Source organism: Brienomyrus brachyistius, chromosome 10 (assembly GCF_023856365.1).
Source record: "Brienomyrus brachyistius isolate T26 chromosome 10, BBRACH_0.4, whole genome shotgun sequence".
NCBI lineage: Eukaryota > Metazoa > Chordata > Actinopteri > Osteoglossiformes > Mormyridae > Brienomyrus > Brienomyrus brachyistius.
The window spans coordinates 25,599,262-25,626,637 of NC_064542.1; the positions used below are offsets into that span (position 1 = coordinate 25,599,262).

Below are 27,376 nucleotides of genomic sequence, written 5' to 3' on the forward strand. Positions count from 1 at the left end.
GGGGGAGAAGTCAGAAAGACTTGGGGGAGTGATAAGAGAACTAAGCTGATTGTCCAAAGAAATTTTGGTTGATAAATTAAAATGCTCAATTCACTGTAACAATACTATCTATTTTTATACACACCACTGGACAGTATCATTGCCAACAAAAGGGTTACAAAATAATGCAACAAACTTAATTCAAAGGGATGACATAATACAACGCTGCTTAATGCATAGTGGATTATTTTAAAAATGCCTCACAAAAGACCTTTTTAATCGAAGTCAATGTTAATTTGATGGTTTGTAACCCAATTATGCTAATATAAGTTTTGAAAGAAATTCTATACCTGTGTCTGAAATAGACAAGAGTCACTTCAATTTAATAGTCACTCAGGAGATACACAGCTAGGATATACGTATTTTAAGATGAATCGTTTACAAAATGGGCAGGTCAAGGGAAATGTTAGTTTAGCTTTACTTCACTCGTAGAAGCATCGTAAAGGCAGGAGAATAGCATAAACAATAATATGATATATTTTATAAAGACGCGAAACAATGTATGTTTGATTGCTGTAATGTTTCACAAAACAAAGCGATCATCACTGTACTACAGAAAACTGAACTCCGGAAGTTTCCTATTTCCGTTTCCGGTGCAACGTCACGAGATTCTATGGTTAAACCAACATGTCTGCGCCCATGTAACTGTGCAATTGCAACGTGAAGAAGGATATATGCTTCGGAGTACCATCTCTTTTTCTGAAAGGTACTTATTGTTCTTTCTCTCTGAGAAGCCGACCCCAGGCGTTCATACATTTGCGTATAATATATTATTTAGTTGGTGATCTAGCTAGTAAGCATCAATAGATAGTTAAGCAAGGGCGTGCAGAATGAAAGGTCGATGTGTCAGTAAGATTGATATATACGATTATTCTATACTCCAAATATACGACTGTGTATTTTAGCAGGCTCTGGTTTTCGGTAAAGTGTCTGAAATGCGTATAGTCGTACAAAGTCATTTAAATTGCGAGCAAAATAAGGTTAAATACACCATTATTAAACCAAATAGTATAGTTACGATTGCTTAATATTAGTATTTTTATGCAGTATAAATTTATACAAGGTCAACTAGCTTCTTCCATTTTACAACAGACAGAATGGAAATAGCTTTATTTTTTCGCAGAGAAGCAAAAGTTGAGAAGGATATGTAGTTGTGTATCTTCCATTTTCATTCGAGATTGTGAAAATCAAGTTTTTGGAAATTCCATTGTTGGAAAGGGGGGCATTTATTGTAACAAAATAGTTTAGCACATGTCTGTCACTGAATATTTAAAAATTTATAATGTTTGTCCAGAGATGTACAGGACATAGGATAGACTTAACTAAATTTAGTTACATGGTGCATATTTTAAGTTAGTGCCCTATTGAATGAAACTGCTGAATTACATGTATATATATAAGAATTTAGAAATATCTTAGAAATATTGCTGCCAAACTGTGGACAGTTGAAATGATAATTACATGCAGTTATTTATTATGCAAGCGTTTTATGCAGGTCACCAGTGCGATGTCCTTTCTGAAGTTGCATAAAAAAAGTTTTTTCCTGTTAATACGGTCTATGGGTTTACCCGTATCTGTCCAGCTCAGGACTCTTTGAAAGTATAATATTTCAGAATGCTAACCGAGCAACAATGATGGTAATAATTCAAAACTTCAGTGTGTTTGTGCGCGCACATGTGTTTGCTTATAACTACATCAATTTCCTTCCAATTCCTGCCAGTATTGAACTCTCTCAGCCTTGGTAGTAGTTTTCAGAGGGTTTGAGTTATTTCAGCATTTTTTTTTTTGTCTAGTAACTAATCAGGCACATGTTCATATCAGTCGATTGTTTGACAGTAAATTAAATTAGTTTTTTTCATGGAAAAACTATTGCAATGTGATACTTGGTATTTGATTTTCTTCATTGTTTTATATGTGGTTTTTCTTTTCCATCCACCCATCTCCAAATGGAGAATAGTGGACCAGAAGTCTGTCTGAGTCAGCACAGGTCATAAGGCCATGGGACACCCTGGATAGGATGTCACTCTGTTGCAGGGGACACCTACATATCCACACACACTAAGAGTACTTGGAAAATTAACTTTAAAATGAACTTGACAGGCACCTGATGATTTATAATTGTTTACTTCAACAATTACTGACACTGCACATAATGGTGGTATGATATAGAGTAAAACCTCAGATTGTGAGCATAATTTGTTCTGGAAGCATGCTTGTAATCCAAAGTACTCATATATCAAAGCAAATTTTCCCATTGAAACAATGGTGGAGTCACTCTGCTGATGTAGGGATTTGAACCAGCAACCTTGTGAGTCCCAAACCACTAAGCTAAACAAGTTATTGCTTTGCTTAATACTTATTGGTCAGTGTATAATTCCATATGTATTATTTTATAGTTTTGATGTCTTTAAAATTATTCTAAAACATAGAGATTAGTACAGATAACCCTTTTGTAATGGTAGGTGTGTCCAAACTTTTAACTAGTACTGTATGTTTTAGCCAGTTAGCCAATCAAATCACTATACTACAGTAAGGTGGGGTGTATCATTTTCTTATATGTTTTCTTATGAGGTGAGGTCTTCAGCATTTGGCTGCTTGTTAAGCTTTTTGCAAAGACTAAGACTGTGTGTGCATTTCCAGCACAGTGTAGTGTGTGTTCGTGCGCCACTGAACACACTGTAGTGAACAGAAGCGTATTGTTGATAAATCTGAATTCACATGGTCTGCCAGTGCAGACAAACTCACCTTATTGCTTCCACAACCACAATGGGATGTAGTTCTTATCGCTGTTTTATGTAACCATGAGCGAGGACATGTGCTGACTGATAGAATTTCCTGTAATTAAAACTGGGGGTGTAATTAAGAGCAAGGCCTCGAAGGCGGTAGTTTTCATCTTGAATCGACGGGAGATTTTCCTTGCCAGTCGCTCTGTATGTCACCATTTCTAGAGAAAAGTCTAATTTTTTAAGAAAGAAAATTTTTATTTTCCTTTATGCAGACATTCTTGATAAGTTGAGATGTAAAAAAAAAAAAAAAAATTACCTCATTAATCCCATTCATCCATTCGTTTTCTAACCACTTACCCTAGAGCCTAGTATTTTTGTCCTTTTATTAATTAATATCTGAGCCATTTGTTTACAAAGTATACATAACCTTTAATTTATGCATTTTTTTGCGTTTTGTCAACTGTTTGTCCAACTGTCCTCCTTTTAACAGCATCTGTCTGTTTTTGCTGCATCATACAGTGTGTACCACTGTAATAATGTCACTGCAATACTCTTTTAATATTTTATCCAATAAATAGAGGAGATTTCTTCCTTGATAGTGTTTCTATAATCTGCACTCCATCGCATCCATTTTCGAGGCCAAATATTTGCTTCAGTTAGCATGAAATTTTTAAATATATCTCCATTGGTTGTTCTTGTGCTTCCGTTATCTGTCATCATCGTTTTTGGTCACAGTGCTCTGATTATTTGAGGATTTAAGTCATAATTCAGAAGCTTTCTGTTACATTTGACTTACTTTCAGAGATATTTGATGGGGCCTCAGTAGATAGGCTAAACATGGCAATATGAAATTCTGGAATAAGAGAGATAGTGATGTCCTGCAATAGACTAGCATCTCATGATGGATGGATAGATGTGCTGTACCGTAAAGAACTTTGGCGACGCAAAGCTACAACCCTTGGATACGATATCTCTCCTAGATCAGGGGTTTGTGGGGTTATTTCCATATCGTAATATAATATTATATTATTATAATGTATAATATTGTAAGCATAACCGCGCATTGGAGGCGTCACTAATCTCTGGCACTGATTTTGGGAGTCATGCACTGAAAAGTTGGGAAACCCATGACTTACATTAGCTAATAAACCCTTCACAGGACTTTAAAACGATTAATCACAAGCTGTAGCATAGTGACATACCCCTTGAGGACGGATTTATTCCTTCCACAGCACCCGAAGGAGTTATCTGTCTGTCTGTGACTGCAGGTAGTCGGGGGCGACCGTCACGCTCACAGCATGTCGAAGATCTCGAGAGCAGCAAAGACGGCGAAGAAGGTGGAGATGGGGAACGTGATCCGGATGATCGTACGGGCGGGGCAGGCGGCCCCCGGCCCCCCGCTGGGCCCTGTGCTTGGGCAGGTACGTTTCACCCTACCACTGCCTCGCCTTCCCTTCTCCAAATCAAACGACACGCGCGTACATTCCAGGCTCTTCCGCAGCGGTGAGCTGAAATGCAGTGGCATGTGTCTGCCAGAGAGGGCGCTGTATACTCTGCAGAGCATTTCAACGGCTTGTGTGCTGAGGATGCGTTCAGTGTTTCGGCCATATATTTCAGCTACTATCACCTTCCATCTGAGGAGAAAAAGTATAAATAAATCATATTTGGCAGCCCCCGTGCTCAGGTGGGCGCTCTGTAATCTTCCCCTGGATTCTCTCCCCCCCCCCCACCTAACCACCTCTGACAGGGTAGGCGTAACAAGGGAAGGGAGCAGGCCGGCATCCTGGGGGCAAATTTAAACAAACGAGAAAAATAAAGTGGGGGAGCCGACAGCCCCGGTACCGGAGAATAATTACATCCAGCAGCGGAATTATCACAGCTGGCTGCGAGAGGAGAGGGAAGGAGGGGGATGAGAGAAAGGGAGCTGGAACTCGCTTTTGTCACAAAGGAGCCGCGGGCTGTCGCTCGGCCACGGCGGACAGACGACTGTACGCACGGCCAACATGCCGGGCTCAGAAAGCACCGGAATCCACAGCCGCTCTCATAGCTTTTCTGAGATCCACCCGTGGGGGGAAACCTTGTGGGAGGAGAGGAGCGCCCCCCCCCACTCCTCGCCCCCACCCCGATTCATTATCCTCTGAATCAGAGGTGAGGAGCTGTCCCTGCGAGGTTCCTCATAGTGAATAGCTTTTGTTCATACCGGTTTACAGGGATTCATTTCTGAGGCCGATATTTCCATCTTAAATCTCTGCTTTTTTTTTTTGTTTTTTTTTTCCCCTCGATGGCTATCAGTCAGTCCGAGAATCAGGAGGTGCAAAGTGCATTAGCAATGGCCTCCCGCCCCCTTAGTGTAGACGCTGCTCGGCCAATGGCCACCACAAGGTTTGGCTGGGAGGGGGGTCTACTGGGAGGGAAAATGCATGAGCTCAACAGCTGTCCTTTTTATTGTAATTACAGCAATTCAGTGAATTTACCGTCGCCTTGTGGCTTCCGCTGAAGGGCACGGGGGGGGGGGGGGGATCTGAATGTGGATCACACAGCTCTGCTCAGAATGAACACGGCACATCTCAAACCTGCTGAAATGTAACTCTGTCCGTCTATATCTCTGTATTCCAGGTAACAGGTAATGTTTAGAAAACCATCAGTCTCTCTGACTTTCAGGTCCCATTTTTTTCCCCTTTTTCCTCGGCCGTTTGGTCACAAATCATTAGTTACGCTTCTCGAAGGCCACGGCACAATGGAGGTGTTGTGTAAAGGCGGTCCGCCATCGGTGTTTTATGATGCCAGCGTGACTCAAGGCTGGGTGGCCTGGCAGCCTGGTCGTCCTTCAGCTCACAGCGCGGTCCGGGTGCCGCAGGGGACAAGTGGGCACCCCGTGCCCTGAATTGGGCATTACACTGGGCCACCGCACAATGGCGGCCTCCAGGGATCGGTGTTTCAGAGTAAACAAGTCAGCCCCAGGGACAAAATGTGGGCTAATTTAGCACTTTTCAGTAAGGGGGGTGTGTCTACAGCTCATGGGAAATAAAGGAGGTCCCCAGAGAGTTCTCCATGGGGTCCAGGTTTGTTCGGGGGAGCGAGGCTGTCTGGCCGTGTGGCCGCGACAGAGAGTTACACCGCAGCGAGGAGGCCGCGGCTGACAGTGGCAGGACGTCACTGCGGTTTTCCGCCCGCTGAGGTGCCGCCCCCGGGACCGGGCTCCTGCAGCCGGCTCCAGCGGCCCGCGTGGCACCCGCCCTCTGCCTGTGCTGCTCCCAGGCCGAGCTCAGTTTGACGGCCATCGCTAGGAGGTTCTTGCCCAGGAATACGGTGGAGACGCGCGGGTCGCGATACCATAGCATGCCGGCGCCGCGCAGGAACAGCGTCAGGACGTTGACCGTGACGAGGCTCAGCCAGGGGTAGACGGCGCCCCTCCGCGAGCAGCGCTCCCCTGGGGCTGGAGCGGCGGCGGCAGCGGTTATAGTGGTGGCCCCCAGCTCAGTAAGCGAGACACAGGGGAGCAGCAGTAATAGCACATAGCAGTAGAAGAAGAGCAGGCCTTCGAGCCAGAGAGGAGCCCGGGTCTCGCCGTGCGCCTCCCACAGGCCGGCCTGCAGGTCCAGCACGTCCAGCAGGTCCACCACCACCCAGAGCAGCCGGCCGCGTGCCTCCTGCTTCCTGCGCAGCGGGGTCATGTGCTCTGCGCCCGTCAGCACCAGGAAGAGCGACGGCAGGCACACCGACAGCAGGAGCGTCAGCGTCTTGCGCGCCAGGGGGTCCGGCGGACGGCGTTCCTGCCGGTAGTTCTGGCAGACGAAGAAAAGCTTTAGCTGCAGCAGAGACAGGAAGAGGAACCAGAGGGCGTTGGCGAAGGCGCGGCGAGGCGACCTCGCCTCCGAGGCCACGCCCACCGAGATGAAGCGCAGCGCCACCAGGAAGCAGAGATCCCCCAGCAGGACGGCCGCCGACGGCCAGACCCCCGGGCCGGCCTTCCACTGAGCTCCCATCATGCTCTGCTCCAGCAGATAGAGGTCCACCACCATCATCGTGCTCACCGTCACCAGGGTCGAGACGCACACCTGGGGTGGGGGTACCATGCCTGAAAAGACAGGGAGAGAGAGAGAGAGAGAGAGAGAGAGAGAGAGAGAGAGAGAGAGAGAGAGAGAGAGAGAGAGAGAGAGAGAGAGCTCCCTAGTAAAAGCCTTCAAAAGCATAAATGGTGAATCAAGTCATGGATTGACCAGCCTGTCGTGAGAAACGGGTAAATACAGAGTAAACCGACGAGATATGGGCAGTGGGTAATGCCAGGTATGAGTCAGTACCACCACCCACAGATCTGCTGTGCCATCCGTCCCACCAGAATTTAACGGCAGGGTTAGCATACAGATCCCGTTCGTTTTCCATAAAAAGGTAGAAAAGTGTCAATCAGCAGTTTTCACACAGCACCTGGCAAAGTAAAGTATTAACTCGATGTAAAGAGCTCAGTTCCTTAAGGTTGTTGGAGTATGTTGTGCATGCTTAGTGGCACAGAGAGCCCTGCTCTCATCTTTTGTGTCTCCTTTGTCAGTTTATTATTCTCTATTATCGCTGTTTCCATGGTCTCGCTCAAGTAAAATGACTTTGTTTGACACCAAATAGAATCCACCGCGACCCTGTTTTTAATTTAACTTATCGCTGGGAATGTTTCACAAGTTCCCTTTTGTGAATCTTCGACACCAGATCTTATACAATTAACAGTTTAACGATGGATAACTGCAACCAAGTAACTTGGGAAAACCGCTTCCATCCTGAGATGTCGTGGAACGGTGGTTCTAGTTAATGTCTCCAGTTAAATATCATTGTTTTTATTACTTGTTTTGATGGTATGTCTTTGCGTGTGGGTGTTTTGCCATTTGAATTCAAAGGAGAGAAAGATCACCTTTCTGCTGACAGGTATTTTGTTCATTTCCATGTGCTACCTCAAGACAGTTTTTCAGCGGCAGACGGTTCAAAACCTCCCTATTGATCGTCAAGGAAAATGATTGCTTGCGCAGTGATAAAATTGAGGCCGCTCCCTCTTATCACATTGAAATTGAGAGCCCATTGTTTACTGCGAGTTTTGTCAAGCCATGTCCCAGCTGCACTGTGGGAGTGTCAGCGGTCTGTAATCATTGCTCTATAAGAATACAATTAGAGGTACATTCTAATTGATAATCGAGACAGGCGTCAATGTAATTTAAACTAGGTTTGGGAGTTTGTGAATTGGGAGAGTGAAGGCTGTTTACGAGTGCGCGTTTGTGCAAGTAAATCACGTGGGGCGTGTTTGTGCTTGAAGGCAACACAATGATATACTAAGGCATGATGGAAATGCTTCTTACATGAGAGAAGAATGAGGAGAGAGGGAGAGATAAAACGGGAGGGATTAAGGGTGACGGAGAGATGGATCTTAAATTTGAGGAAATATTGTGCAAGCTCAGGTCACTTATACGTAGGGGATGCATTTAGAATTGTAACTGCCCCCGTGTCAGGTGTGCAGAGTGCTAGAGAGGCACCCGAGAATTGTAATGCCTTATTATTTATTGCTTCACATCACTCACTCTAAAGCATCAGCTGCTCACTGTTGCGGATTACCGGCGTGAAAATGAAATGCACTGCATGATGTCAGGAATGGATGAGCTCCTACTTAATCTGGCATTAGTGTCCACACCAGCTGCAATGCAATTAGAGGGGATTCACTTTTCTGCTTTTAAATTTGGGTGTTTACTTACGCCGCTGCCTTTGCCATGCATCTCTCTCATTAGCCCCAAGCCTGGGGTTCGACTCCCAGCATGTTCAATTCAGAGCGTTAAGCAGAGTAAGCCTGTGTGAAGCCGGAGTTACTCATCGACACTCCATGACTTACTGCCTGGGTAATCATGAATGTTGAAGTCTAGCATAGCAGCTGGGTGCCATTAATATGTCCACATGCTAAGCAAATGAATTTCTGAGAAAATAAAAGTATTTCCCAATACTCACGGGTGAGCTATATAAATATAAGTATATAAACAGCTGTCACCAGCACTGAAGGCAACAATAAAGATAAATTACCCGTGACTGTGATTCCACTGTAAACACCTTTCCATCAACAAGTAAGTTTTTTTCTTCCCTAAATAAAGATGCAGTACAATGCAAATAGCAAGAAATATGAAAGGTTCCGATACACATATATTTTAATGCAGAAAATTCTCTTGCTGTCCCCGCTACAGTTGGAAAATCGATCTCCCACGCTCAGATGGCATATTGACATATTGGTATTCCTTTTTACCTGCTGATATACAGGAGCAGCGATTCGCTCCATGCAACTGGAGTTAACGCGCAAGTTACAAATAGTTGTTTTATGTAAATGACTGAGCTTGTAACTTAGTGCCGACGGCGCACGTGCGCGTTTACGGGCACTTGGGTGACTTTTTCTTTGTTAGGCATTTTTTTGCGTGCAATCGTTTTCATCACCACCCGATTATTACAAAGCACATTACCTATTTCAATGGAATTTGCTGGAAGAGGTTTCCCGGCAACTTTTGATGCTAACGTTAATTATTCCGTGCGTGGAAGTATAGTTACCATGCGTTATGCGTCCCGCAGACTTGCTGGGTGCCGTTTTCAGTCGCCGTCCGTGATGCACATGGGGAAGCCAGAGTCCAGCCACTACTGATCATGTACAGGTTCTTTCTGAAAGCTCAGATCGTCACTTGTATTCCTCTCACGCAGGGATCGCGCTTTATTTACAGCTGTAGTTTAAATATATTAATATTAATAATCACCGTCGTTGCAGTGAAATACAGTACAGTTTTTGTTAAAAAGAAAAGCATGTTTTTAATAGCCACTTGCTTGGATCAAAAGATTTCCGTATTCATTCATTTGGAGATAAAAATCTCAAAACGAGTCGCCAAAATGAAGATTTTTTCTTTCTCTCGGCTGCATTTGACATTAAACGCCGGGGAAATGCTGCCCGATTCCGCCGCACAGCCTGTCCGCCCCCCACTGTAGTAAAAGCTCCTTTTCTGTCTGGCCGGAGATGGAGCTCATCGGCCGGGCTGTTGGGGGCGGGGGGGCGGAGGAGCGGAGCAGTGTTTGCCCCTGAATAATTAACGGGGGGGGGGTGATGCTCGTCGCGGAGACCCCGCTAAAATCCCGGGTCGCGACATAAGGCAGGAAGGCGGAGGGGGGGCGGCGCCGGCGCGAGCTTATGATTGCGGTGTTAATTTGTAGGCAGGGTACGTGCTAGCACGCGCGCCCCTTTCTTCCTTTCTTTCCCCTTAAATGACTCTCCCCCCCCCCCCCCCCTCCGGTTGCTGGTCCCTCTAACTTTCCGGCGCAGTCCGCTGCGTTTGAATATTCAGAAGCTGTAACTGTTTTCACAGTTACAATGGTAATTACAATGGTAATTAATTACAATGGTGATTTTTATGGTGGTGAAAGGATGCTGTGTGAGGATGCAGACCTCGGGGAAATGCTCGCTCTTACGGATAAAGCTTCAGATCTTAGGAATTTATCGTAGCAGTTAATCTTGATATTAATATTGTAATTAATAACAGCGCTTCGTCGCTGATGTCTATCAGTATGGGAATTAATTTGTGATCGGGGAAATATTTTTTTAGAGTTAAATTGATATTCACTTTATATTAATGTATATCTTTTCAAATTAAAAAGAGTACGTCGGTTTAGTAGCAAATGTCATTTTAAATTAAGTCAGTTTATAACCGCTGGAGAATGAAATTATGAATTAAGATTAGAATTGATGGTGCTGTGCAGGGTGTAAATGTGGATTATGGGAAATGGGAAGTTTAGCGGGATATCGCGCATTACTCTGTGCCACCATAACAATGCAGTTCAATCCAGAATTCAAGTCATATGTTTTGTTATCCATCATCCGACCTCAGCAAAAGGGGGGGGGGGGGGGGGGTAATATTCAGATAATCTGTTCTTTGCTTCGCTGATTTGTGCAGGAATTCTGACCTCCTCTGTGTTCGTCGCTCTTGCTTTCGTCCTGGATGAAGGTCACTTTGCACCATGCTCTCTCTCACAGACCAAGGATGATTCAGAGACACGCAGGGATGCAGCACAGGGGTTCGGGGAAGGACAGGCCAGTCAGAGCAAACGCCATATATACAGAGGGCCGATCTCTGTCTGGGTCATTAAAGAAAAAAGCACTCAGATGTATAGGAGGTGTAAGAGGGGAGTAGGGAGTTATACCGGCATCTGTCAAGGATTCTATTAATGGCAAATCGTAACAGGGGTTTGCTTTTAAATAAAATTATGCATTTAATTTGATTCACAGAATATGATCAACTGTGGAACATTTTCATGATTAAAATATGAGCATAACTATGCAGGACGATAAAATCCCGGTCATAAAGCAAGGGTTGATTCCATCTGATCTTGATAAGACCTCTCGTGAGGGTCTTCATCTGGTTCCTCCTCTGAGCCGAAGTGTCGCCTGGATGGGAGTCAAGACTCTCTTAACCCTGATTCTGAAGGTACTGGCTGCCCTGCAGGCAGAGTCGCCCTCCAGGGGGAACCGAGAATGACATGATTGAAGGTTCAGCCTTCCAGCACGGGTAGCCCTCAGTTTGTGCTCTTTCCCAGTTGAAGCCTACTGCTGTTACTTCAGCACAGGCAAAAGGTAGAAGGCGACTAGCAAGCTGTGTGACACCATGATGGGGACGAATGTGATAAAACGGTCAACAAAGATGATTAAATTAAGAATGTAATGAAGGTAATTAATGAGAGTGTTTCACACTGGAGAGTTTAATTAACCTTGTGTCCTTCCCCCCAGTGCCCCTGCCAACAGTAGCCTGCCAGGGCAATTAATCCCATGTCCTTGTGTGCCAGGGGCAATTAATCCTACATACTGCCCCAAGGCTCAGTGTCCCAGAGACACACGCTCATACATTAACAGTATCCTTGTTTGGCTAATGGGAAATATATTCTCATTTTTTCGTCTTCATTGTTTTTTAATCCAGCGGAATCTCCTCTCTTACAGTATGGATACGTCTTCCTGTCCTGACCCACATCGCGAGGCTGGAAATCCCGCTTTTACCCACTTCCTCTGTCTTTCTTCTTTTGCTTAAAAAAAAAAAAAGCTCACTCTTGTTAAAGGAATTACTGAAGCTGAAAAGCCAATGCAGAGAAACACTAATGTGTGAAGCTGAGAGAAGACGGACGAAGCATGGGGAAGGAGGTGGAAGAGCAGGCCTCCGGCTGACATATTTTGTGCAGCGGGTTATATGCGACATACAGTATATGTGTAATTGCCCATCTGCTTTTGTCCCGCTCACCTGGGCTGTTAGCCTGCAGCGCTGTCTTCAGGCATCGATGTCCTCACTTATTTTCATACTGAAATGTGTCAGGCAGCCTCATAAGTGGACATTAAAGCTACACGCCTCACTGTATGCCCACTGCAAACCTTTATGTGGCTCATCGTTCAGTCTGACTCTCGCCCCACTCCTCTCCTTTGTCTCCCAGTGGGTCTGCTCCTCTACTCTGAGTAGCTCTTAGCGTGTGTCTCTGTCTGTATGTGTCAGCTGGTATCTTCATCCTGTGTATGTGGCGCAGACTTTGCCACTGTCTGTTTTTAATGGTTTTTTTCTTTTTCTTTTGTTGAATCCTTTGTTCATGCCCAGCTCACTGATTGGTGAAACCCAGTTTACCTGGAGGATTCCCCCCCCCCCCAAAAAAAAATGGATGCAATGTGAAATTTAAACTGAAGAATGTAGAATGTAGAAGAGTATCTTTTAAAAAAAAATGCTCTACTCCTGAAAAGACTGAGGAGAAAATAGCATCGATTTTGAAGAATTTCTGTGGATGTGACAGTGGCATACAAAGGAGGAAATTCACCTCAAGGATGCCCAATAGCGTTAAAGGACACAAATCTCTGCTGGCCCAATGAAAAACCTCTGGCCATCTTTATTGTCTCTGTGCCACTGAACAAGGCCATTATCTCCTGCCGTCACAGAACTCTCAGTGATCGATGACACACTGCTCCATGGTATCCGTGCGACTTTAACAAAGCTGATTTAAATAAACTAACATTTTTTAAAATGCATAAATTTTAGGAATTGTTCTTGGCCCAAGGATTTTATTGCAGTATTCAGTTTTCTGTCATTGCTAGCCCTCATCAGAATATTTCTTGAGAATTAATACCCGTGTGGGCAGTTCACCGCATTTGTGAAATAATTTCTATCTGAATCCACGTTTCACATCTTTCAAACTGAGCATTTTTAAATTAATTCTTTAATGAATTCCTTTTCCCCCCTCGGGTCAGATATGTGGGTTTTTAGTCAGGCACTCATCTTCCCAAAAAACATCCTTTAATTTAAGATAATTGCGCTGTTGATTTGCCCGAGCCCCCTGCGTTCGGCTTCGAGAAATGCGTTCCTGACAGACATGACAGAAATTGCGTGCTGCACTGATTTCATCTCGCCTATCGGTCTGCTTCCTCCCCGCTCTGTCTGTCTGCCAGAGAAACACGCAAACTTGTTTATATCTGGGTGCACGGGCTCTGGGCATGCTCCGGTGGCGTTCATGCAGGATTTCTGTCACGCTTCCTCGTGCTAACACGCCCTACGCATAGCTCACAGGCTGTTATGTTGGAACGGGGTGCTTTTGCCGAGGAATTCTGAGCTTTGATGTACAAGATGTACGGTAAAATAATACAGCCTCTTTGTATCTTCCCTATGTGCCTGTGACTGCGGACAGAGAGGAATCCCCATTGGTCAGTTCTGTAAGGACTTCAATGAGAAAACCAAAGACATCAAGGACGGCATCCCACTCCCTACCATTGTCAATGTCAAGGTCTGCTCTTTATTTTCTGTGAATTCTTTCTCTGCTCCAGTGTCACAACTGAATTTTACTATTTTATATAATATTTATAATTTATCCATTATTCATAATATTCTTTATTAAGTATTTATTATAGTACTTGCAAAAATATGTTCTTTTTTTCAATCTATTACTTTATGTTTTGTCTCCCCCGTGACCCAGTTTAGGATAAATGGTTGGAAGATGGAGAAATGGATGGAGGAATAGATGGAGGAATGCGTGTTCTCCTTTTATGATGCGTGACATTCTGTAGGTTGTAATTCTCATAAGAGTCATGTGTGTCTCGTTTGAAGACCCTGGCATCGTTAATCGTAGCAATTTCAGGATTAAAAGGATAATCACGGAATATAGATGCAGGACAAGAGAATCTGAAATCGCTTCACTAATCATTTTACTTTCGCATTGATGCAGACGAGAAGCAGGAATTTTTTTCGTCCTGCAGTGTATTTTCAATATATAATTTCCATAAGCTGTTTGCCCTTTTCACATAAACATTCGCAATAACTTTTCTGAAAAAGTTGGTCTATTTTAGGGTTACTTTGAGTGAAGGGTGAAGCGTTTCCTCGTGGTCTGTACGTAGAGCAGAAAAGGCTCACATGAAAGGTAACCCGTTTGACCCTGAGAACTTTAAAAACAGATTTTTTTTTCTCTGTGTGGTGCACCTTGAAAACAAATATTTGTAAAGAAAGCTACAAATATTTTTGTTTTTTATAATGGCTGTGTTTTACCTTGAAGAAGTGGGGGGGGGGGTCGGATCTCCAACACAGGGGTTATTTTTTTGTTGAAAATTTCAGGTAGTTTCTACCAAGCAGTAAATTCTGACGTCACTTTTTCTGTCTAGTGTCCAAACGTCTAAAATGTGGGTGTCGGTACCAGCCAAGAGTTTGGACGCGCCAAGCTGCCTACAAAGGGGAGTGATACACTGTCTCATCACATGACCTGGCCGCCTGACCTAAACACCGCAGAGATACTTTGGGAGGAGTCTGATCAGAGAGTGAAAGAAAAGCGGCCAATGAGAGCTCAGTATATATGTGGGACCTCCCTCAGGACAGCTGGAAAAGCATCTCAGGAGGCCACCTCATGAAACTGGCATAGAGGAGATAGTAGGATCAGCCAATCCCTGGAGCAGTTGGGGTTAAGGGACTTGCTCAAGGGCCCAATGGTGGGATCACTCGGCTGACCTGGGGATTTGATCCAGTAACCTTCTGAGTCCAAATATTTTTTTTGATCAGTACCTAATCCATTATAAGTTATTTTATAGTTCACCATTTAATTGCTCTAAAATGCAGAGAACAGTAAAAATAAACCTTTCTGTGGTTAGGTGTGTCCAAACTTTTTACTGGTTCTGTATAACTGTATTTTGGGGTGGATTTTTAGAGGCATACTATTACTCTGTCTTCATGTAATTTAAAGTCCTCTTTTCTATGTTTAAGTGTTCTGTAGAACTTGTGAACTTCTTAAATTAATATTTCAGTAGTAACCTGGCCCAACATTCATGGTGCACTTTTTCAAGATGAGTTATATGAAGAAAGTGATTAAGTGCAGCAATTAAATAAAAATATTTAGATCTTCTATGCTCATAGGCATTTAGCATAATGTAGGATGCATCGAGCAGGGAAGGCAAATCTAGTACACACACACGTATCCCCACTCACTCACTCACCCACCCTCTCACAAACTCACTCACTCACCCACCCTCTCACAAACTCACTCACTCACCCACCCACTCACTCACTCACCCACCCACCCACTCACTCACTCACTCACTCACCCACCCTCTCACAAACTCACTCACTCACCCACCCACTCACTCACTCACCCACCCTCTCACTCACTCACCCACCCTCTCACAAACTCACTCACTCACCCACCGTCTCACAAACTCACTCACTCACCCACCCTCTCACAAACTCACTCACTTACCCACCGTCTCACAAACTCACTCACTCACTCACTCACTCACCCACCCACTCACTCACCCACTCACTCACCCACCCACTCACCTAAGGTAGTTAAGAATCACTAGCTTAACTGAACTGTATGGCTTCAGACTGTGGGAGGAATCCAAAGTCAAAGCTATTTGGTAGTCAAGATGGCAAGCAGACAATGATAAATAATCTATGAATCTTAGATTTTTCTCTGTATTCTTATAAGTGATTTTCACTTTTTTGTCAAACCATTCCGACTGCTTGGAGATTAGTGCCATTAAAATGTAGAACCAGCCAGGTGTCTATGGGAGGAGCACAGGTAAACACGCTAAAGAACGGGAAACACATCCATTGTAAACTGGAAAAAAAATATATATATATATATTCTTGCATGACAAATAATGACTGAAATTACGCATGATTTTAGAACTAATTACTATTTATTTTTATCGATAAAATAGTTTGCCGAACTCTAAATGAACTCTAGTCCAACTTTTTATTTCTACCCATTTTTCAGAGTCAACTGTATATCGGTGCTGTGATAAAATACATTCTTATCAATAATTAATTTACTAGGGACGGTACTGTTGTGTGCTGTAATGTCAAACTTTAAAATGTCAGAGAGCATAATGTGTAACCATGAATTATTCAGTGAGCCTTCTGATAAGAAATTAGAAATTTGATGGTTTAAAATGGTCCCTAATGAAAGCCATTATTATTTGAATAGATATAAATGCTGTCTTTTTCAAAGATTAGTGCATTACATTTTCAACTTTTATATAAATCATCGCGGCTCACGATAAAAATGTTTCGCTTGTACACAGAATTTGAACGGAACATTTTCAGATCGCATTTTAAGATTTGCTATAGATACATCCGCTACTCTTTAATTGCTCCTTTTTTTGGGACACATTCCTAGCAGCACGTTGTACATGGTTTCGTCAGGAATGAGGCTTATCTATTTTTGGAGTTAATTGGATGTTTCTTCCTTCAGTGTGTAACATTGTATTTTATATTCTATCCACTAGAGGGCATAGGATGACTCAAAGTTGAGATCAAAGTTGCCTTCATTCATTATAAGGAGTCTTTTATTTCAAATCTGCTTTCCCAAATGAATTTTTCATCTCACACAGATTTTGAATGTCAAAGAAGTCAGGGCATTAGCTGGGTAGGGATATTATGCGTTCCCATGTTAATGTAAAGTGATGAAGGGAGATAACAGTTTAAAATTGTGCAGGTTTTATTTGTCATAAACTATCAATTATTTTATGTCTGTTCCAGATGAGGTAAGTTTTAAGTAAGTATTAAGATTTGCACTGTCTAGTACAGTACTGCTCTCAACTTTGGGGAAAACGCCTTAAGTTAATCCGGACTGACGCCAGACACATCCGAGATGCACAGCTGGTTTCGTGGCCGATATGCCGAAGAGCAACTCAAAATTCCGGAAATGAGGAAAGGAGAATCGCAGAAAGGAAACATAAAGCACAGCTGCTGTAATACACAGATTTACCTGGGCCCACCATTAAAAAGAGGGTAGCGCCTAAATCTTAATGCAAAGGAAGCAGTGGGCTACACCTAAGAGTCAACTTCATTGAAAATCATTTAGTTTTTTTTTTCTAAATCTGCCTAAATTTTGATTTAAATTTGGTAGCATTTGTTAAGGCAAGTGGTAGTTTACATTGCGAGTTCTAATGCTGGAATTGGAAGATATGTACACAGTTTGAATCAATAAAGCTTTCAGCATAAATCCTATAATGAGGAACACTGTGTGGAATGTAATACAACAAAGAAAAAAAATTATTTAATCGTGGCTTCAGCTGCTCTTCGCATGAAAAGAGTCTGTAATGATTATGCATCGGAAGTAAAACATTTTGAAATGAGTACAACAATGAAAGTGGCTTGACAACAAATTTGAAATTACAGCTGGCTTAATTGGGTGCTGCCACTGTACAGTGTCGCTCTCTCTTCTCTCGATAACGATGTCAATGTCAGTAGCTAATTGCCATCAGCGTGAGAGCGCTGGCGGATTTAGGGCTATGCTTATCCTAATTCTTGAAGCATAAAATGAAACGACTTTCACAATTTATAAAACTCAAGCTTAGGTGGAATAATGCCAGGCAGGGCTTTTCAACGATTGCACACACACACACGCACACACACACACACACACACACGCACACTCACAGTGCATCTCTCTCCCTCAGTAATTGGCCTCATAAACCAACCATACCACACCAGTCATTTTCAGTTTTCATCAGTCAGTTTAAAACCTTGTTTCAAATTGATTGTTGAAGTCTATTTAACTGATTGGTGCAGACTGCCTGGACAAATATTTAAACTGATTCTGTTTTCTATTGCTGCTCTGGGCCTCATTTTATTTCCAAATTTTCTGTAACAGTTCATCTCTCTGTTCCCATTTTATTTATCCTTTGTGCATTCGCACCTCTGAATCTGCTGAGAATGAGCCAAGTATTACACAGGGTGAAGACTTCCTTAAAATGTATGCCATACATTTCCCTTTGTTTGAAGTGCATGTCTTGAATCATTCATCGCGTAAAAGTAATCCATATTGTCTGGCTAAGGAGGAATGACAAGCAGGGATGCAACGGAAGTGTGTTTGGTACAGATGATGAGAGATATTGATGGGGCTTTGGACAATAATTCCTTTATTAAATTTAAACAAAGGAGGCTCTAGCCAAGCGTGTGCAGACACACTAACAAACCTAGACAATGCAAGGCTGCCGCATTTCCTGCGCTGCTGTAGACTCATGGTGTCAGGTCCGATTTCAGGTAGCAGAAAGGGCGATTTTTTTATTGGGTGATATAAACAAAATTCGTTCCCTGCAGGGTTCAGAAACCTCCCCCCACTCCCCCCCGACTCGCCATCTGGCATGCGCCTGCTCACCCGAGGCCAGGTGCGGCGCCCACTCGCAGAAAAACAGAAACAGACATTACTGGCTCACACAACCCATGAAACACTCTTTCTCAAATGTATGTTGTGCTGTGCGTCAAAGAAAATGTTGTAGCGATTTATCTGGATTGTGTATTTGCTCAGAAAAATGTCATTACAATACATGCGATTCAACAGTAGAACAATAAAAAGCGACAAGAATTTTTTTCTGATTTCCAAAAAGCTACTACTAATATACTGTTGGATGGTTTGAAAAAGATTGTTTCATTCCCCTAGACTCTCCTCAGGGCCCCCCCAGCCTTTCCATGTATTTGTTACACTTCACCACCAGCTCACATGAATAATTAACTTAATTAAATAACTTTAGGTGTTGATTAGCCAAACAGAATATGCTAGTGGATGAGTCAACAAACATGTGGGGATGTTGGAGGGTGACTTATTATGGGGTGCCTTTAGCAGAGCTTTTGAACTGGCTAAGCTAGCACACTTTGACAGGTGTAGTATCATAGTTTTATACCAACATAAATATTATTTAAATAATTTTCTTTGGCAGCCTAAGACTTTTGTGCAGTACTGTACATCATACCAGACAGGGCCACTGAGTCTCACTGAGATGGTACCTTGAGTTCCACCCTCCTTGCCCCATGTCTCTCTATGGGTAATAACATCCCGGCACTCAAACCCAATGACTGTTGCTGCTGTGGTTTTAATGAGCCCTCCTGTGTTCTTGCTGTAAGTAAATAGAATAGCGTTTCTCATCTTCAGCTGATGCCGCCAACCCCTCCTTCATTCCATCACACCCGCAGCTTATCTGTCCACCTCGGTCACTCGACACTTCTGCTCCTTGCCGCTGATGGCTGCCTTGGGAGAGTTCTTAATAATAATAATAATAATAATAATAATAGATAATTTAACTCTCTTTACGCCTCCCCCTACTTGCTCTCTGTAGGTGAGAGTAATCTGACCACGAAGGGCAGCCACCTGTTTAGGCACCCAGGGAGTTGGGGGAGTTCAGGGTCTCGCTCATGGACCCTCAGACGTGCTGAGGCTGGCCGGCAACCTTCTTATCACGGGCGCAGAGGCTTAGCCCAAGTGATTTATAGTGCCCCCCCCCCCCCTCAGTTGAAGGACATTCGTCGCCTCCTTCCTGGTTGTATTGTTGCATCAGTTTTGACTCGTTCTCTCTGTACCCTGTTATATATGTGAGAATCTAATTGTCACTTATAAATCTGTCACCTCAGTTTCGTGCCTTGGTGTCCCTGCGATTCTCATAATGAAACATGCCATTTATGTGCTGGCTTGTGATTGCATCTTTCTTCTGTGCAGCCTGACAGGACGTATGACATAAAGATTGGTCAGCCTACAGTATCCTATTTCCTGAAAGCAGCTGCCGGAGTTGAGAAGGGGGCCAAAAAAACAGGTAAAACGAAGGGAGACGTGCAGCTTCTCGCGATGAGTTAATGCTGCGTGACATAACATTCACTGGCTGTACGGACACGTCCTAGTTCAACACATGTGTGGGTCAACGAGGGAGGAGCTTGTATTTCATTCCTTTAGCCAATCATGGTCTTCATCGTATGACATCACCACGTTGACTAGAACCTGTCACGGGTCGAGGGCAACGATCGCGAGCCGAGAACGGCGATCGTGCGGAAGGAGCAAGCAGACAAGCGGGATACGGGAAAACGGGGGTTTAATCGGGGAACGGGGAGCAGGAGACATGGAACGCCAACTAACATCAATGACAGACAAGGAAAACTGGGGAGACCAGGACTTAAATGCACAAGACTGATTGAAAGCAAACGGACACAGCTGGGTACAATCCGGGAAACACACGTGGGTAGGCAGGGGGTGTGGCACACAGGAGGAGCCGACGAGCAGGGCATGACAGAACCCCCCCCCCAAAGGCGCGCTTCACCGGGCGCGCCAGGGAGGAGGCGACAGACGGGACACGGGAACCGGGACCTGGAGCAAAAAAAAACAGAACCATCAACGAGAGACAGGAAACAGGACCGAGGCACAGAACAGGGCAAGCAACAGGACATGAGACAGGAGCTGACAAAGGGTCGGGAAAGCAGAGAGACAGACAGGAAAGGGCGATACAGAGGGCACAGGCGGGACACAAGGGCCAGGAGTGAACGGAGGGAACACAGGAGGACGAGGAGCAGAGACGGGAGGAACAAAGCGAGGGGGAGCAGAGACAGGCGGGACCAAGAAAGGGGAAGCAAACGAAGGAGGGACCAGGGCAGGAGAGAAGGGAGAGAAGGCGGGGGAACCAAGGGGAGCCCATGGGAGCCCCAGCAGGCGACGGGAGGCAGCCGGAGGGGCCGCAGGCGGCCGGGAGGCCGGAGCCGGAGGGGACCACGGAGGGGCAGAGGAGGCAGGGCGAGGGACCCGCGGAGGGGCCAGGGAGGGAGCAGGAGGGAGCACTAGGGAAGGGGACGAGGGAGCAGGAGGGGCCCACGGCGAAGGCCCGGAGGAGGGGGGAGCCGCAGCAGGCGGCGACGTCCGGTGGAGGGCCGGAGGTAGGGGCCCCGCAGGCAACCGAGGAGCCGCCGTCGGGGAGCCCCCCGGCGACCGACCAGGCACCGGAGGGGGGAGCGAGGCAGGGCGACGAGGCATCGGAGGGGGACCCGCAGGCGACAGCCGACCCGGAGGGCCAGGACCCGCAGGCGCCAACCGAGCCCCAGCGCAGGCGAGGGAAGGCGAGCCAGGGGGCAGGGCGGGCGGGACCCCAGCCCTGCGTCTGTGTCCCCTCCCTTTACGGGACACAGACATGACCCCAGGTTGGGGTCGAGTTCGCCGGGGCGAGGGAGAAACTGTCACAGGGGGCGCCTCGGGAGCTGCTGCAGCGCGGTCAGGAACTGGAGCGCTGACAGGAGCTGCAGGTGACTGCAGTGGGGGCGCCTGCCCGGGAGCTGCAGCAGGTGGCTGCAGTGGGGGCGCCTCTGCAGGGACAGGAGCGCGGTCAGGAGCTGCAGGTGGCTGCAGTGGGGGCGCCTGCCCGGGAGCTGCAGGTTGCTGCAGTGGGGGCGCCGGCCCGGGAGCTGCAGGTGGCTGCAGTGGGGGCGCCGGCCCGGGAGCTGCAGGTGGCTGCAGTGGGGGCGCCTGGACAGGAACAGGAGCGCGGTCAGGAACAGGAGCGCGGTCAGGAACAGGAGCGCGGTCAGGAACAGGAGCGCGGTCAGGAACAGGAGCTGGCTGCAGTGGGGGCGCCTGCCCGGGAGCTGCAGCAGGTGGCTGCAGTGGGGGCGCCTGCCCGGGAGCTGCAGCAGGCGGCTGCAGAGGGGGTGCCTCTGCAGGAACTGGAGCGCGGTCAGGAACTGGAACGCGGTCAGGAACTGGAACGCGGTCAGGAACAGGAGCTGGCTGCAGTGGGGGCGCCTGCCCGGGAGCTGCAGCAGGCGGCTGCAGAGGGGGCGCCTGCCCGGGAGCTGCAGCAGGCGGCTGCAGAGGGGGCGCCTCTGCAGGAACTGGAGCGCGGTCAGGAACAGGAGGTGGCTGCAGTGGGGGCGCCGGCCCGGGAGCTGCAGGTGGCTGCAGTGGGGGCGCCGGCCCGGGAGCTGCAGGTGGCTGCAGTGGGGGCGCCGGCCCGGGAGCTGCAGGTTGCTGCAGTGGGGGCGCCTGCCCGGGAGCTGCAGGTTGCTGCAGTGGGGGCGCCTGCCCGGGAGCTGCAGGTTGCTGCAGTGGGGGCGCCTGCCCGGGAGCTGCAGCAGGCAGCGAAGGCGGCTGCGCAGGCGGCGGCTGCGCAGGCGGCGGGCTGCGCAGGCGGCGGCTGCGGCGAAGGCGGCAATGGCGGCTGCACGGGAGCGGGGTCCGCCGGCAATGGCGGCTGCACGGGGAGCGGGGTCCGCCGGCAATGGCGGCTGCACGGGAGCGGGGTCCGCCGGTAGGGACGGCTGCTCCGGCTCGGGTTCCGCCGTCAGAGTCGGCTGCTCCGACGGGGAAACAGAGGCCCTCTGTAGCTGGAGAAGCTGTTTGAGGTCCCCTGCCAGCCGGTCGAGGTCCTCCCGCTCGGAGGCGGGAGTAAACGTGTCGAAGCCCCTTCTCAGACGAACAGTGAGCGCTTCTACCTCGTCGCTCACTGGAGGTGCCACCTCCGCTAACGCCCTCCAGAACAACCCCTGGAGGGCGAAGAATTGATTGGCGAGGGCTGCCGTCTTCCCTGGGAGAGGCGAGGGATACGCCTCCGGGGTGGCTGCCGCGGGAGGTGGAACTGAGACGTCCGGCGCGGGTAGGGCAGAAGTAGCCCTTATCAGAGCGCGGGGTACCCGGGGAATAACGTCCCTCATCGCTCTGACACCTCGGTTAGCCAGCCGCTCGGGCCGGTAATCACACCGCTCGAGGGGCGGCAGCAGTTCCGTGGGGAGGGGCTCCAGGTCTGGGAAGACGAAGGACTCGTCCTCTTCATCCTCACTTGGAGCCCAGAGCCTGGCCACGGAGCAGGGACCCAGACCGTACAGTCCCAGGTCGGGACCTAGGACGAGCTCCTCTTCCTCCTGAGGGAGCCCGGGGCTGGAGAGCGAGCAGGCGCCCAGATAAAGAGGCGGCGCTTCCGGGATTCGCCTTCCCCTGCGTCTCCTTTTCTTTGTTGGGTCTGTCATTCTGTCACGGGTCGAGGGCAACGATCGCGAGCCGAGAACGGCGATCGTGCGGAAGGAGCAAGCAGACAAGCGGGATACGGGAAAACGGGGGTTTAATCGGGGAACGGGGAGCAGGAGACATGGAACGCCAACTAACATCAATGACAGACAAGGAAAACTGGGGAGACCAGGACTTAAATGCACAAGACTGATTGAAAGCAAACGGACACAGCTGGGTACAATCCGGGAAACACACGTGGGTAGGCAGGGGGTGTGGCACACAGGAGGAGCCGACGAGCAGGGCATGACAGAACCAATGTTTTCTATTACGTGCCAAGGGGCACAGATTTTATTATATATGCCTCTCGTTAAGGGACATAAGAACATGCTAACCTGTAAAGGCTGTATGGAGTAATGTAAGGGCTTGTCTTTGTTGTTGATGATGACAACAACAATAATAAAATGGGGGTTGAGGATCTTTCTTAAGGGTCCAAGGGCATGCGGTTGTCCTGCCGAGGCTGGGGCTCGAACCAGCAACCTTCCGATCACAGGCACAGAGGCTTCCTGTTAGTGTAGCGCAAAACCCCAGGATCCTTTAAATCAGAGCTAGATAAGATTTTAGCTACTCTGAGCTATTGAATTCTCCCCAAACGAGCTTGATGAGCCGAATGTCCTCCTCCTCTCGTATGTAAACTTCTTGTGTTCTTTGGTAATATATCAAAGCTAAAAGCACAATCAGCTGGGAGCAGGTAGGGTGGCGTATGAGCCTAGCCACCCCATCTACAGTACCAGTGTACACACAGCTTTTTACCACTTTTCCATTTATTTAATAAACTGCACGTTTTTGCTCTTAAGCAATACAAAGTTGAGTGAAGAACTATAAATAGAAATATAAATCAAATAAAAAAAAAATATTCCTTCATAACATGGGAAGAGTATGTAACAGTGCATGTCTGACGTCCTGTAACAGCGCATGTCTGACATCCTGTTAACTGGCTGTGTGATGATGTCATAGTCACATTCCAGGCTGTCCTATAACCTTTACTGCACTAGTTAACTGTTTCATCCCATGAAACACAGCAGTTTTATTCTCCCCTGTAGGAAGGATGCCTCAAATTTTCTCTGCTGTTACAAGTGCTAGAGGAGGTTACTTTGATGAATCAAAAACGTGACATTTTCTTGCTACTAATGGTACTTAAATGGTAAACATGCTTTAAATGTATTTGTTTGCAAAGAATATTGAGTGTATTTTTAGTAAATGCTAAGTGAGTAACGTGCACATGTAGAAAATCTCAATATGTGCAAAAACTTTTCATTGTATGAGTGGGTTAAATGTAAAACCTCTCGCATCTGCTTTAGATAAATGGCCTGAGCAATTAGATAAATATTGGTTTGTATAGTTTATTGGCTTGCGTGTTCTTCTGGGAGAAATGCACATATCATATGCTTTAATTCTTGGAATTCGCTCAGACTAAAGGCTGATGCCAGATGAATGAATAAATGTGCTTAACCCAATGGTTTCATATGTTTAAGTGCAGAATCTTTAATTCTTTTTAATAAAAGTCAGAGTTGTTCCAGAAATGCCTTCGTGAAAAAGTTTGTTTTTTTGATTAATGACAGGCCTTTGACTGGTTGTTTTTGAGGACGTTTTTGTAAAGCCATAATTATAAAAAGAGTTTCTCTCTCTTTAAGCGTCTCTCTTTTCCTGCGTCGTGTCCCTGCCCTCTGCCCCTCCCCCCACACACTGCATCCATGCTTCTGCGCTTTCACCCTTATTCTTTACCCCGTCTTTGTCCCTTCAGGGCATGAGGTAGCAGGAATGGTGTCTATACGGACGGTGTATGAGATTGCCCGTGTCAAAGCCAAGGACGACTGTTTCGTGCTGCAGGATGCCTCCATGGAAACCGTGGTGAAGTGCATCGTAGGCTCCGCCCGCTCTCTGGGTATTAAAGTGGTCAATGAGTAAGGAGCCCAATTTGGCATTCGTGCACAACACTGGCATATTGCAGAAAATACACCGAAACTCTGTAACATATTTTTTCAGTCAATAGTACTGATGTACGCACACCGCTAAAAGTATGAGATGCACATGAGATATGAACAGCATGCGCAGATAATTTCTAGAATCCTGCACACTATAATAGGACTGTTGAAGACAAACGTATCTGAGCCCAGGCCTACATGCAGTCAAGTAAGTTTTGATGATATTACTGAGTTACCATTTTAACGCACAGAAATCATACACATACCACCGGAATCGCATCTTAACGGCACTAATTATGATATCACCGTGTAACCAAGTGCTTGTGGTGCTTGTGAGGAATTCTTGCGAAAAAAACATCTGCAAAAATAATCATCTGCATCAAAACACACTGCTTATAAGTCGTATTCTGTGTTGTATTATTTATAAGGTTTGCTTTCTTTGCAGTATCTGACAGTTTGCGTGGCGTTCCGCAGCTCACTGGAATGGTCCAAATCGGCTCATTTATTATAACTAAACACCTGTTATACCTTATAAGTAACAACAGACTATAGTGTTCTATTCATTAGGAAGTCATTCACTTGATTATTTTGCAGTATTTATTCACAAAATGTTGCATATGCCTGTTTTATGTCGAGCTGAATATTTCCAAAATTCCCCTACTTAACTTCCCATGGAAAGTTTACCAGAAATTTCCCACCCCTCTGCAACCCCTAGCACACAAATGTGTTAACATTTCCGATGGTATTGTTTCTGGTACTAAAATAGTGATCGAATATAAGCACTGCTTCCCTCTCATAAGCGACATGCACTCCCTTCCTGCCCCCAGTGAGGGAACACTGTGCATGCTGAGCTACAGGAACACACACGCCCATCAAATCACCGCTCAAGCTCACTTCCCAGGCAGCGCTCTCACTAATTTATCTTCGCACAGAATTCCATACAACAGCCAGCAGAGTGAACACATTCTGTTTAAATTGTATTTGTTTAACAGACACTCAGAAGGCTAACTGATAAAGCCGAACGAACATTCATAGTAATCAAGTTAAATTGTGTTGTGCATCATCTTAGTCAAGTAGTATTTGTTAAAGCAGTTAACTGCAGGGTTCTGTTATTAAGGAGCCCGAAATGTTTGTGTGTTCAGTGCTGGGTATAAAGCAGAAAAGGCCTTCCCTTTATTTCGCTGCTGGGAGGCCATTAAATTTGCTGAGTAGTTATTGTGGCTCCAATGTTTTGCGGCCTGTAATTAGAATCCATTTTCCAAGCAGATATGTTTACGATAAACAGTTTAGTCTGTGCATATGCATAGCCCCTTTATGACACAAAAGTGGATCTTAAAAAGAATTATCACATTAAAGTTGTCTATTCCCCTAATAGTGCTGATACACATTGTATTTCACGTGCTGAGTTACTGTTTTGGGGCGGCATGGTGGTTAGCACTGTTGCCTCACACCTCTGGGACCCGGGTTCGAGTCTCCGCCTGGGTCACATGTGTGTGGAGTTTGCATGTTCTCCCCATGTCATCGTGGGGTTTCCTCCGGGTACTCCGGTTTCCCCCCACAGTCCAAAACCATGCTGAGGCTAATTGGACTTGCTAAATTGCCCGTAGGTGTGCGTGTGTGAGTGCATGGTGCGTGAGTGTGCCCTGCGATGGGCTGGCCCCCATCCTGGGTTGTTCCCAGCCTCGTGCCCATTGCTTCCGGGATAGGCTCCGGACCCCCCACGACCCAGTAGGATAAGCGGTTTGGAAAATGGATGGATGGATGGATGGAGTTACTGTTTTACTTGGTTCTTTGTTGGACCTCAGTGGAATTCTGAAATCTCGACTAGCCGGACCCCCTACCCAAACCAGAACTTTCTATTGACAAACTGCAGCAGGATATTAATTACTCACGCACCCTTGGACAGGTGCTGTGACCCATTCTTAGTCCCTGCCAAACCCCTGGCTGTGCAAACTCCTGCATTCCATACCTAGAATTGCATAATTACACACCCAGAGTTCCCTGGTGAAGCAACCGGTCTCTGCAGTGGGGATCACGTTCCATCTGTGTGTCCTGACTCCCGTCATTGGTCCTCTTGCCCTTCCTCAGCCTGTCAGCCGTGGAGTACGGGGACTTTCTGAAGGCCAGAGAGGAGAAGCTCCGGCAGGAACAGGAGCTTGCGGCTGCAGAAGCCGCACAAGCCAAGAAGAAGTGACGTCCCATGAAGGGATGATTCTTTCTGTGGCGATTCACTAAAGAGGCGTTTGTGGCCTAATAATGTATTTTTCATTCTGTTTCATACTGTTTGTTCGATTCTTGGTTTTGTTTATTATTTTGTTTCTGCTAAAAGTATTTTTGTTAGATTGGATCAAAACAAAAATACAGCTATTAAAATGATATTTAAGATGA

General features: G+C 46.4%; 2 protein-coding genes across 3 annotated transcripts; one reads left to right on the forward strand and one right to left on the reverse strand.

Annotated features, from left to right (window-relative positions):
* Positions 1–631: 631 nt before the first annotated feature.
* On the forward strand, positions 632–27,376 carry mrpl11 (mitochondrial ribosomal protein L11). The gene is made up of 6 exons (XM_049029925.1): positions 632–745; positions 4,034–4,186; positions 13,461–13,556; positions 19,749–19,842; positions 24,808–24,967; positions 27,077–27,376. The coding sequence occupies exons 2-6, from the start codon at positions 4,064–4,066 to the stop codon at positions 27,180–27,182; spliced, it is 579 nt and encodes a 192-aa protein (XP_048885882.1). The 5' UTR covers positions 632–745; positions 4,034–4,063; the 3' UTR covers positions 27,183–27,376.
* Positions 5,187–9,789, reverse strand: tmem265 (transmembrane protein 265). 2 transcript variants are annotated; one of them, XM_049029918.1, is made up of 2 exons: positions 9,324–9,789; positions 5,187–6,843 (listed from the first exon to the last, which is right to left on the reverse strand). In XM_049029918.1, the coding sequence occupies exon 2, from the start codon at positions 6,839–6,841 to the stop codon at positions 5,774–5,776; it is 1,068 nt and encodes a 355-aa protein (XP_048885875.1). In that variant the 5' UTR covers positions 6,842–6,843; positions 9,324–9,789; the 3' UTR covers positions 5,187–5,773. The 2 variants fall into 2 exon arrangements, with proteins under 2 accessions (XP_048885875.1, XP_048885874.1); XM_049029917.1 differs by having other exon boundaries at positions 5,187–6,550; positions 6,656–9,789.